The 13,396-nt window shown below is 43.9% G+C and overlaps 1 protein-coding gene across 1 annotated transcript; it reads left to right on the top strand.

Annotated features, from left to right (window-relative positions):
• Nucleotides 1–1,138: 1,138 nt before the first annotated feature.
• Nucleotides 1,139–12,483, top strand: dipk1b (divergent protein kinase domain 1B). Its single transcript, XM_083793704.1, has 7 exons — nt 1,139–1,496; nt 1,905–2,032; nt 3,129–3,260; nt 3,893–4,000; nt 6,671–6,850; nt 9,132–9,395; nt 10,531–12,483. Exons 2-7 carry the CDS (start codon nt 1,964–1,966, stop codon nt 11,077–11,079), a joined length of 1,302 nt encoding a protein of 433 aa, XP_083649830.1. The 5' UTR covers nt 1,139–1,496; nt 1,905–1,963; the 3' UTR covers nt 11,080–12,483.
• Nucleotides 12,484–13,396: the final 913 nt, after the last annotated feature.

Raw genomic sequence — 13,396 nt, 5'->3', positions numbered from 1 at the left:
TAAAAGGTTTTTCAAAATAAAAAATGCAAATATGTTTAGGGATAAGGGGTGGCCCTATAGAGTTCAGTTCAGGCCGCTATAAGGCCCTCACACTACATCTCTGTCTAATTGGTCCTGCCATCTGGTATTCAGGAGGTCCCCGGTCCCTGTGGAATTTGACAGTGGGATTTGCTTTATTGTATAGCTGTCATTTCCTCCTTTTCTTTGCCTCATCATAGCACTCATCATAACCCTGGGCAGTCATAACTGAATCTCCCCCACGTGACAAACAAGGTCACCCTCTCCCAGTGGCCTAGAGACACAGACACACAGTTATACAGTTGTTCATACACATACTGTTCTTAATCTAATATGAGAAATGATATCTTCTCCAATGGATGGCAGTCCCTCCCTGGCACCAAATAATTTCACATGGGGGGGGGGGGTCCGTGGATAATAATATCAATTTGGGGGTCCTTGAAATGAAATTGTTTTGATGCCTTTTTTCCTATTCTCTTTTTATTTTATTTTCATTTTCCTCTTTATTCATATCTCATATTATTCTTTCTTGTCCATTTTGTATAACTTTAAGACAGTTGATGTTCAAGATATCCCGACCTAGGCTGTACTTCCAGACCTACTTTCTTATTTAAACAAAAAACTATTTACACAATGACAATAAAAAGGTAAACATTAAACAGGATTCTTTAGTCTTTGTCTTGCCTTGACCTGTCTTTTCTTATCGTGCCATTTGTGTCCTGTTTTATCCTTTATACCTTCCTCCTATATCCTGTCAGCTATTAAATAATGGTCAAGTCATTGACCATTAAGCTGACTATATGAGTTAATTAACTTAAAGAATGATATAGATAGCTGTTTAAAGTAATTGTGCTAAGAGGAAGGCTGTGTCCAATTCTAGAAGGCCTAATGGGCTTCAAGCATCCTTTATTTATGGGAAGGTCGGAAACATTCATGTGCGCCTTTTGATTAATTAATCGAATGAATCGTTTAAGCGTCACATGCACAAGTAGGATGGTAGCCTATAGTCGTTGCACGGAGCCTGCACGCATATTATTAGCCTCACTTTAGCCTGGCCTAATTGTCTCTCTGCTGGAAACGCAATGTTTTCCTTTGGCCTCCTTCATGATCCTCTGCAATTATTCTAAAAGGCAGAGGCTTCACTTCATTTGCATTCCAGTGAAAAGGACAGGAAACGGATAGATAGAGATACTAGCCTTTTTACGTCGGCGGTGTAAAAGCAAAGCAGAGCGCATCTGCGAGGCGAGCAAAGATCTGTTCCCTTTAAACGCAACACACGCTCCGGTGAATCGCTGTTTAACACTGGATGGACGGGAGGCTGCGGCCACACAGGGCATCCGCTCTGGCACGGATTCGTGATTCATCTGACCATTTGTTAACGGAGCTCTTATGATACACGCACACACGGTGGAGAAATGGCTTTGCATCGGATTCGGTCGACGACGCGCCTGCAACAGCTGTTGGACGACACCAATATGGTCTGTATCTGTATACAATAGCCTAGTCTTTGAATTAAACGCAAAAGCTTTAATTATAACATCGATTGCGCGTAATTGTACTGGTTGAGATCGCAAGGACGCGGATTTCTTGTTGGTTTTTCCGTCGCCACACAAAATTAATGGTGTGAAACTGGATCGCGAACCTATGGTGACACCATAGGTTCGCGAAACATAATGGTGTAGCCTCTTTTTGCTCACCATCGTAAGTGAAACGTCTTTTTTTATAAAATATAGCCTGTGACTGTACTGACTGACTGACTAGAAGGCCAGTGCGCACAATGCCTTATACGCTACACTTGATAAAGAAAGAAGACTATAATTTGTTACGCATTTTTGTGTAGCCTATATAGGTCTAAGGACGGTTGATAAGGATATGTGATTGTGCAGGGAATGGGATACGGGCTGCTGATTCCTATAGCGTCATCCTAAACGGACTGGACTGGCTCATGATGCCCAGGGCTTTGCGGAGACTGGTCCATTTGGTGGTGTTCTGCCCTCTGACCAAGGGCTTCAAGGTATGCCTATGTATGTGTGTGTGTGTGTGTGTGTGTGTGTGTGTGTGTGTGTGTGTGTGTGTGTGTGTGTGTGTGTGTGTGTGTGTGTGTGTGTGTGTGTAGCCAGGCCTACATCTGTCTGTTTTCGTGTGCGTTTGCCATTGATTGATTGATTGATTGATCTGTTTAATACTTTAAGCCCTGGCCCCTGAGGGCTTGTCTCCCCCCCCCCTGCACGTGCCTGCTTGTTTCCAATATGACCGTGTTCAATTCATACAGTAGTCTCCCAACTTAAGAAATAAACAGCATAGGGTGCTGTTTTTCCTTTTTGCCGATTGGTTTCCAGATTGTTCAATGTTCATACAGCAATATGCAAGACAATGAACAACTGAATGAAGACATCTTATACTTCTAAAACACACATAAAAAAAAGCTTGCCTACAATAGTGTCAACTGTTCAGATGCAAAATATAGGCTATCTACCGTTATGTGTAAACACAACGTGGCAGGTTGATGTGCTGCACACTATGCCGAGTGGGAAATGTCCAAAACTGTGTTACTTTTTTCAGGATTTAAATTCAAAAGTAGCAAGCATTTCAAGCTTGGGGATCTGCTACTGTACTGCTACAGGCACTCTAATGTACTGCTGCTGTACTGCTACTGGCACTGTAGCATGATCAAGTAAGGCGTTACTTTATGGGGGGGAAACACACACACACACACACACGCTTTGGACTATGGCGATAGGTTTCTGCCCGACAGTAACGATATGAATGAATGAATGAATTTTATTTATATAGCACCTTTCCAAACATAAAGTTACAAAGTGCTTTACAGGTTAAAAACAACATTCAAAAACAACATCAAGAACATCAGAAATAACAAAGCATAGAATCATAACAACAAACATCAAGGAACACGAAATAAATATATACGTACACATATACATATACATATACATACGCCTACATACATATACACACATAAGTAAAACTGAAATTAAGAAAAGCATTTGACATACAGGTGTGTTTTTAAAAGATGTTTAAAAGCGGGCACAGTCTCTGATATCCTCATGACTTGATCTTTTTCTCTCTCTCTCTCTCCCCCCACCCTGAAGAGTCTCCCAGCCATAAAGGTGAAGTACCTGCTCCTGGCATGGCTGGGCATCCTGGTTGCCAGCTGGGTCCTCTACATGCAGTATGCCTCTTATTCTGAACTCTGTCGCGGGCATGTCTGCCACATGGTCGTTGTGAGTATAGCCTCTGTTTTTACACCATCTTCTCAGGAACACCACAGGGGTCTTCAACGTTCTTTCAGGCCAACGACCGTTTAGTTGAGAGAAAGATGACACTACACCTGTGTGAACTGAGTGGTGCAACTACCCCCCCCCCCCCACACACACACACACACACACCTCTCTCTCTCATTAGCAGGCAACAGTGCAGCACTATCCCTCTCTCTGTTTCTGGCACAACAGTAGTCATATACTGGTGCTCATTAACCAACACATTGGTGAACAACACATAGGTGAACACGGACACGCGGACATTGCTGTTCCTTGGAGTGGTTGCACCACTCAAAAATGTCATAGATTTCATAGATAGCTTCACCTTCACCTTCAACTTCATAGACCCCCTGTTGAAGACCCGTGCGGGAATGTTCATGAGTTTCCCACCCACAGTGTATGGCGTCACAAGGTTCCTGACTCATATCAGGAAGGATTTCATATATTGTAACGGCCCGCTACAATATATGTTCAGCTCATTAACCCACTACTACTACTACAACTACACTAAGAAACGTAAAAACGCTGACTTTAGATTACTACAAGTTCAAGCACTTCCTCGTCCGACAATGGTGACGTCCTGTTTCCTGTTTCAGTGTGATCATTACAGGCGGGGGATCATCTCTGGCTCAGCCTGCAAGGCCCTGTGTGACCAGAGGACCCTCACTCTGCAGCACTGCATGTCCACCTCCTCCACCCATCAGGTAATGCAAACACCTTCACCGATGCCAGTGGTTCTCAATCTTTTTAGGCCACCACACCCTTTGGCAGTGTCCTGCTAGTCTAATTCTCCTGGCTGCTATTTTCTGGCTCACCCTTGGCATTCCATCATACAGATTCTTGTTGGTAGCATGTGTACTCTTGCTGATGTTAAGTACATGTAATGTATGTATGTGTAATTTGAATCATATAGCATATGGTTAGTCACAAGTAAGACGCGCAAACGCGTGAAGCGAACGCAGCTCGTGTGTGTGTGGTTGTGTGTGTGTGTGTGTGTGTGTGTGTGTGTGCTACAGCTGCGCCCTGTGTGTGTGTGTGTGTGTGTGTGTGTGTGTGTGTGTGTGTGTGTGTGCTACAGCTGCGCCCTCTGGTGGCGGGCCGGTGGTGTAACAGCGTGACACACACACACACACACACACACACACACACAGACATTCAGCCCTTGCTGTCATAGTAAGTGGCTCACTGCGTTCGCAATAATTGCAAGCCGCTTCTCCCTTCATCCCATCACAGTGTTTTAACTATTTGCATATCAATTGTTCTACAGGCAGGAAGCCTGTAGGCTTCACTCTTTGACTTCTCAAGATAATTCTTTGGGAGTGATCTTTTGATGATATTATCTTTAGGGTCTCCAAACTAGACCACCTGGGGCTTAGGCCTTCCTGTTTGACTGATAAGGGACATACGAGCCATTCTTTAGGGTAGGAGGCTACAGTTTGTCTCCTACCCTTTGTCATTTTTATGAGTACTACAGGGACTGTCACCGTTGGGGGTCTTTGATTAGCTGTTTCCACACACACACACACACACACACACACACACACACACACACACACACACACACACACACACACACACACACACACACACACACACACACACACACACACACACACACACACACACACACACACACACACACACACACACACACACACACACACACACACAGGGAAAAGGTGAGACCCACTGCATGAGATAGAGGTATAAAGGGATGGTTTGGGAGACTGGTGGAGGGAAGTTGGAGGTTGGTTGGTTGGAGAGTTGGAAGACGGAGGAGGCCATGAAGGACTAGGTCTTGACCTGGTCTGAAGTGCGACACGATGGAAAGATGACCTTTATGCTTGTAACTTGATGTAACTATGGGAGATGCCTTGATTGAATAAAAGAAGGACTTTGCCTGGGAAAACGGAGCTCATTTCTCGTTCTTGATACATTAGGAAAATAAGGTGATAATCTACAAACCCCAGGAAGAAATTACACGACATACACGCATGAGCATTGTGGTGTAGCACCCATCTAGAGACCCATCTTTGTTGAGTTGACTAATGAGCCCAGGTACTTGAAGTCCTTGACTTCCTTCAGAGCAGTGCCACCTGTTGTTGTCAGTGGTGGATGCTCCGATGGGATGTTATATGTGATAACTTCTGTTTTCTTGGCATTCAGTCATCTGGGGAACACATCAGCATCTTCCACCCTGTAGAATAGTGACATGCCCACTTTGGTTCCCATTCCAGTTTCAAATGGACTTTTAGGATTCTGAACCAATTCCTTTGTTTCCAAAAGATAGGTGTCTTGACACCTCGTCCTTCACTCCCTGACCTTGTCCATGGGGAGTGCGGGGGGGGGGGGGGGGGCAGGCCCCTGTGACAATTATAAGAACTGTTCGTCTCTGTCCGACGGAGCCACTACAACTGCCCGACTGTTGTTCGGTCAAAAGCTATTCTGCAAGCTAAATGGATTGATCCTCCACCACCTTAAGGTGGTGGAGGATCAATCCATTTAGCTGTCTCGCGACGAGAGAGATCTGTACAATCCTCAGTGGTAATTTAATTCTGAGAGTGTACAAATGTAACCAAATGGAATTGAATTAAAATCTGTTTAATGAATATGAAAAGGAAATGAGTAATGCATTCTAAGGCACCCTGAGGGAACACTACTATCTTTCTTACCATGGAACACAAGAGGAGGTCTTGAGTCAACACATGAGTCCCATGAGTCAACACAGCAAACTAAGCAAATGCAAACTTCTCTATTTAAATGCTCTGTTAGTGAAGTGTGTATATGGGATTGGTTGAGAACAGAAACATGGAGCTGAGGTCGACCAATGGTCGGCGCCCAGCAACTGCTAAAGCTTTTCCTGCACATTTTATGCCGTGACACTCATTTGTAGAGGAGATTATCCAAATGACTCGGCGATTGTCTCTAGAGAGTGTGTTTATCTTGGATCGTTCAAGTTATAAAGGGCAGAGAGAAAGCGCTGTAGAGATATCGCAATTTAACAATTAAATTAAAGTGTTTGTTCCTATTTTGTTAAAATGCATTATAAGCTGTTTGTTATATGACTAGTATATTGTTGCTGTCAGGCAGGAACCTCTTATCTCCACGTGTTAACATATTGTGTTAAAAAGTAGGGCCTACATCACACTATAGTGTCACACAAACGTATATAAAGAAAAAGCAGATCCACATGCTTGAGCTTGTACAGTATATCTGCTACCTTAGCTACTTTTGAATTTGAATCCTGAAAAGTAACAGTGACATATGAGGTCTCCACCGGACAGAGACGATACGATACAGGCTTAAGTATAGACAGTTAAGAAAATGTCTCCCCGTTAGGTTTAGAAATGGAACCCTGTCGTTCGTGCTTGCAGGTGTACAGTGGGCTGTGGAAGGAGAGACCAGTGGTGATTAAGTGTGGGATTGAGGAGCCAACGAAGGCAGATGGAGCTCCAGAGTCTGTGCATCTCCGGCAGGAGATGAGCCTGTTCGACAAGCCCACGCGTGGGACCTCCATGGACGAGTTCAGAGAGATGCTGCACAGCTTCCTTAAGGTCTGCTTCCAGCATAATGTACAGCATGTCTTGTTTCCTGTTCTTGTTATCCACCCACACATTATCAGCACTACTACAGCACAATACCTTTCTTTGGTTCAATATTATTATAATTATATGAGGAAACCTCATATTATGTAAAACAAAATATATAAAAGGCCTAGCAGATCTACAAGCCCTAAACACTGCACGCAGAGATGCTTTTCAAGCTTGTGGATCTGCTTGTGGATTTGTGTGACGACTCTCCAATACAATCCAATCCACTTTATTTATATAACACATTTCAAAACTCAAGGTTTACTCAACGTGCTGTACAGGAGAAAATAAGCTACAACAGAGAAAGCACGGTCGCAGAGAAAGCTCTGGACTTTAAGCGGGTCTTCTTTGTGACCCTGAGATTAAGCTGGCCCTCAGACCAGAAATCAACTCTGAATAGACGTGCGGCTGAGTTCTGGACTAGCTGGAGTCGAGCAAGGGAGGCTTGATTTAAACCAACGTACAAAGCATTACAGTAGTCCAACCGCGTAGAAATAAATGCATGAATAACCCACTCAAAATCGCTAAAGGATAGCAGACTTGATTTTAGCCAGCAGCCATAGGTGGTAAAAACTTGAGCCGACTACCGCATTTACCTGCTTATCAAGTTTGAGGGCGTTGTCTAATTTGACGCCAAGGTTAGAGACCACAGGTTTCACATATGGCTGCAGGGAACCTACAGTAGGTCAGTGGGAACGATACCAGGAACGATACCAGGACCGCTAGACTCTGACGAGCATTCATTTATGAAAAAAAAAAACCCAAAAAGTTTGAATATGCAGATAATTGACAGCAACAATATAGTACTGTATTATAGCACTGTATGTGTGGGTCATGACATGTGATCCTAATATTATCATGGTAATATTATAATATGGTCCTGCAGAGAACAGCAGGAGGGCATTAGCCCATGAAGCCGATTCTACAAATGTCTTCTTAATAACAGTTTTCTGAAAAACCTACGTATGTTGCTTGCTATAAGTATATGGCCGCCGACCCACCATCTCAAAATACTTTGTTCCGTCTTCCAGTAGCTTATTGTGCCGCACTGTGAGCTATTTTTTAATAATCTAAAATGACACGGGTGGCTTGAATGGGCTCGAAGAAGAATGTCAATTTAAGGAGAGGAGACCCTGAGAAGAAGCGAAAGAAACGACAGGAAGGAAGCTGTCACAAGCGTCCAAATATAGTTGGCATGTCAACGGTCACTGTCACCACAATGACTCTTAACATAGAAGAGGGGGGGGGGGGGGACAGAGTGGATATGGCCTCGGGTCAATTGTGTAACTAACGTACGGCGAGCTGGATGGAACAAGTACTCTGATATTCTCACTTACGTAACAGTAGCAAATACCACGCTGTAGTCTTGTATTCTGAGTAAAAGTACAAAAGTATTGGCTAGTGGCATCAAAATATTTCTTACAGTACCAATATTACTCATTATGCCTAATGGAATGTTTCACGTCATATTATTGGATTTTTGAGTGGTGCAACCATAGGGTGCAGCACTCCAATGCCCAGCAATGTGTGTCCCTGGCTGGGTCTGAGCACGGAAATAGCATGTTTTCACCACCAAGTGTCACTGTTGCACAGCCTAACACACCGCCAAGTGTCACTGTTGTGCAGACACACACACACACACACACACACACACACACACGCACGCACGCACGCACACACACACACACACACACACACACACACACACACACACACACACACACACACACACACACACACACACACACACACACACACACACACACACACACACACACACACACACACACACACACACACACGCCAGGGAGGAGAGCTTGTACAGTACAGTACAGTACAGTACAGTACAATTAATGCACGTCTCTGGACAGGGCCCCTGCCTCGAGCAACATATTTTCAGATTGGGTCAGCGGCCGAATACATATCATTTTTGGGGTCCTTGCCATGAAATAGTTTTGAGAACCACTGACATAGAAACATGAAGGTTTTTCAGAAAACTTGTCAGGATTTAGAAGACACTTAGTAGAATCCGATCTCGAGTCTTAACCCATTTTGGGCGGGAACCCCTTTTTAGCATTATGTTATGCTTTAGCTTTTGAAAAATTGTAGGTCTGCTATTCTTTTTTAAATCGAAGAACAACTGACATAGAAACATAGCTTTTTTCAGAAAACTGTCAGGATGTAGAAGACATTTTTAGAATCTGATCTCAGGTCAAAATTAACGGGCTTACCTCCTTCTCGGCAGTCTAACCTGGGCGAGCAGCCCTCTCTGGGCGCCCTGGTGGGCCGGGTCATCAGCCTGGCGGACGTCAACCAGGACGGCAAGGTGTCCCTGGCGGAGGCCAAGTCCGTGTGGGCCCTGCTGCAGATCAACGAGTTCCTCCTGATGGTGGCGCTGCAGGAGAAGGAGCACACCCCCAAGCTGCTGGGCTTCTGCGGAGACCTCTACGTGACCGAGCGCGTGGGCCACAGCTCCCTCTACAGGCTGGAGGTTCCCAGCTACTTGCAGGTATGAAAATGCTGCCAGGTCGTCGACGACGATCATGGAATTGTAACTTGGTGAATACAGAAAAACAGGTGGTTTTAGGGTGGGTGTCCTGTACGGCAGGGGTGCCCAGAAGGTAGATCGTGATCTACCAGTCGATCACGAAAAGGTTGTGCAGGCAGCAGGTAGATCACATTTTTGGCATCTGCCACTTGAATTAAGTTGACTTGATTGATTGACATCAAAAAGGGCCTGTCAGCTCAAACCCATAATGCAATACTTTGTTTTCAAGAGTGTTGCTGCTCACAAATAGTAGGTAGAATTACAAATTAAATCCAAAACCCTTAACCTATTCCATTTTTCTCCCTCTATTTACCATTCCAAGTGCATTTGTCTTATAGGCTACTGTACGTAACTCCAGCGCCACTATTCCAAAGCTGCCCCAGGTACATTTTTAAACTACAGTATTTTCAGTAATGGAATTATATTTCTTTCGGTGGGTAGATCTTGTTGAGCTGGTCATTTTCAAAGTAGCTGACAAGTCAAAAAAGTGTGGGCGCCCCTGGTGTACGGTATGGACCGGCATTAATTAATGTCTGTTGGCATGTTGCCGTACACGTGATTGTGATTAATGATTTAATTGTGTTTTTGGCACAGAGCAGATATGGCAAACTAGAATTTTCACGCTCAAGTATAATGTCAATAAAATAATAAACAATAAACTGTAGTAATAGAGCGTCGCAGTCCCGCCCCCTACCAGGGCACAGGAAATTATTCCCCGTTCATTTTCCTCATACTTTTCAAAAAGTATTTATTTAAAGACCTTTTAACCCTCATACAAAGCCAACTCGAGTTGTGACAAATCATGACAACAAAATTTTTTTTGGGCCGAACAAAGAATTTGAAAGAAAATGGCAGGTTACAACACTTCTTTTGTTTTTCTTCTTTGTAATTATTTGTTTGGTCCAAAATATTGTGTGTATTGTCATTATTTGTCACGACTCGAGTTGGCTTTGTCCGCGGCGTAACAGTCTTTAAATAAATACTTTTTGAAATGTCTATGGGAAAAATGCATTGGGAATCATTTCCTGGGCCTGGCGTCGTCATGAAAGGGGGCGGGACTGCGACGCTCTATAATGACATGCCTATCCACTTGCAGGCTCTGGTGCCGGAGGCCCTCAGCTCCAGTGTGAACCGCTGGCTGGCTCCGGCGTGGCCCCGCCGGGCGCGCATCACCATCGGCCTCCTGGAGTTCGTGGAGGAGGTCTTCCACGGCAACTACGGCAGCTTCCTCATGTGCGATGCCAGCCCGCGCCACGTGGGCTACAACGCCAAGTACGACTGCAAGATGGCCGACCTGCGCAACGTGGCGTCCGAGGCGGCCGTGCGCGTGTTCCTGCGCGGGCGCCGCTGCGAGACGAACGCCGACTGCACGTACGGCAGGGACTGCACGGCCACCTGCGACCGACTGGTCAAGCAGTGCAACACAGAGGTGGTGCAGCCCAACCTCGCCAAGGTGTGCGTCCTGCTGCAGGACTTCCTGCTGTTCGGGGCTCCGTCGGACCTCCGCGGGGACCTGGAGAAGCAGCTGCGCACCTGCGTTACACTCAGTGGCCTGGCCAGCCAGATGGAGGTGCATCACTCGCTGGTGCTCAACAACCTCAAGACTCTGCTGTGGAAGAAAATCTCTAACACGCAGTACTCATGAGAGCTGCCGCGGGTGGTTCTCAAACATTTTTTTGCCAAGGACAGCCCAATTGAAAATGTATTTGACCGCAGACCGACCCCCTCCCATTTGAAATTACTTTGTGGCAGGGGCCCCTCTGTAAGAGATTTGTCTACATTTTTAAGGATTTTTCAAAACATAGTTACTATAAGATAAAAAATTAATAGAGCTTTTACTGTTCATTTTGCTGGGGACGCCCTGGAACCCCCTCCATGGAGTGAACTACATAGCTGAGAAAGCAGTTTTAAGATTCACCGCTAAACACTACCGGTCACCACGTGGTACTACTTTTTACAGGAGCAGGAGCATGTGTCTCGAACTGAGCACTTTCATTCCTGGTGATGCTTTGCCAAAAGGTTTCTGGAATAGGCTGCCTACAAGTTGTCTTTCAATGCAACAGTTACTGTTTGAAACTGTGATTCAAATGATACCATCTATAAAAGCACCCTGGTAGAGTTTTTGTTTTGTGTAGCTCATTGATCTGTGTAGACGGATATTCTCCGTGATTTCCCTGTGATTAAATTTGTCATATGCCATCAGAAAGCAAGTTAATGAACACCAGGCAGGTTTGTTGAAAGATTGAGGATACACTTTAAAATTGTAGTCCTTTGCCAGCGGAGATAGGAGTGACACAATTAGTGGAGGATGTGTGCGATACTGAGAAATTAGTGCACACGTGCGTTGTATATGATGTGTGTGTAATTTTAAGAATACATTCTGATTTAAATAGTGCATTATGTAGTAAATTCACTATATTATGAAATCAATTTGAGATGATTGGAACAAAATACAATAGACTAGACTCAGTTATTACCCTCTTCACTGCCTCTGAAACATAAATATGAGGTTCCTTTTCTGGAGTCATGTTCCAGGACAATACATTCATTTGGCTTCCCCTGACCAGCTGACATTGATGTTTACATGCAGTGTTTCTGGACGAGGAGTGAAATCATGGCCGTTAAGAATTTGTAGGTAGCAAACTCTTTTCAATTTGAATGTGTATTCAGGGAATACTAGGTTATTAGGGAAAATCTAAATGGTGTGGCTTTCCAAGATATGTCGGAAGTGGAACCCTGATAAAATGCAAACCAGTTAATTTCTATATATATTGCACTTGACCAGAATCCCTGGAGGGTCAATACTAGGCCCACTGCTTTCTCCCCATCGTCGCTGAAAATAGCTCATCTACAAGCTCACACATGAGTCACATTGTGAGCTGTAGATCAGCCATGCTAGTGTACAAGTGATTCAGATTAAATAGACTTCATAGCAGCTAGCTTTCTAAGCAGACAGACATGTCAACATTGCTCCATCTGGTTCCATAGTTATTACCCTACTTATATTCATGCCTCTGGAGAACATCATTTTTGCTGTAAGATTATGGAAACCATCCGAGTGCAATAAAAAACCTCAAACAGTACTTGAAGAGTCTGTGGATTGATATGCAAATGTGACAATCCAGGGAACAAAATACAGATTTTACCTTTAAAAATCAAAATGTGTATCATCAGTGATTTTGAAGTGTGAAAGTTGTACATTCGACCTAAGCAATAGTGAAGTCCATAAACAGATCAAATCTACTACTAGTCAGGCAGAAACCTTGTACTGTATCTCCATATTTCAACTTTAATTTCATCAAAGAATGACCCACTTTGTCATATAGTATCGTTGCTCAAAAGTAGCTAAAATAGACCAGCCACTCTTGTGAAAGTCTCTGGGATTTATAAATATTGAATTAAAGAGTTTGTGACAAACTACATTGTAAAAGGGCAACAAAAAAAAGTTAAAAGCATGTATTAAAATATGCGTTAAGAGTACTTTAAGCACAGATAACATGACTGCATTGACTTGTTTTATGAATTATACCAAGACTGATTAGGTAGTTAAGTAAAATATTAAAATACTGTACTAATCCGGTTAAAGTGACATTACTGAACACTCGACAGCAGTGGATAACGGGCCAGGAATGGACCACCAGTGATTATGTGGCCCAGCAAATGGACTATAATAGCAGACTGTCCCACATAATACGGTCTAAGCTATAATGTCCACAGACTCTACCTATCAAACGTACAAAAATAATTCTTCAGGCAGGGGTAGAGCATAGTATAGGTTTAGAACTGTGCTTAAGTGGATAACAGTTCCAATGCAATACCCCAAAGGACTGGGGAAACAGTAATTTGTCTGAGGTGCTAAAGTAAGTAGGTGCCAAAGTTAAATGAGAAGCTGACATGACACTGACACAGCCTGCTGCTTTCCTTGTTTAAGCATAAGAGCCATCAAAATGTCAAATCTAGTT

This window comes from Protomyctophum parallelum (assembly GCF_964188405.1).
Source record: "Protomyctophum parallelum genome assembly, chromosome: 21".
Taxonomy (NCBI): Eukaryota; Metazoa; Chordata; class Actinopteri; order Myctophiformes; family Myctophidae; genus Protomyctophum; species Protomyctophum parallelum.
The sequence above is the reverse complement of the archived record's forward strand: the minus strand, read 5'-3'. Positions and strand labels throughout refer to the sequence as shown.

Bases quoted from the DNA above. Each gene is read 5' to 3' on its own strand.
- dipk1b (XM_083793704.1), top strand. From the start codon at position 1,964: ATGATGCCCAGGGCTTTGCGGAGACTGGTCCATTTGGTGGTGTTCTGC. The intron at 3,261-3,892 runs GTGAGTATAGCC...TTCCTGTTTCAG, and splicing joins ATGTCTGCCACATGGTCGTT to TGTGATCATTACAGGCGGGG. The intron at 9,396-10,530 runs GTATGAAAATGC...ATCCACTTGCAG, and splicing joins AGGTTCCCAGCTACTTGCAG to GCTCTGGTGCCGGAGGCCCT.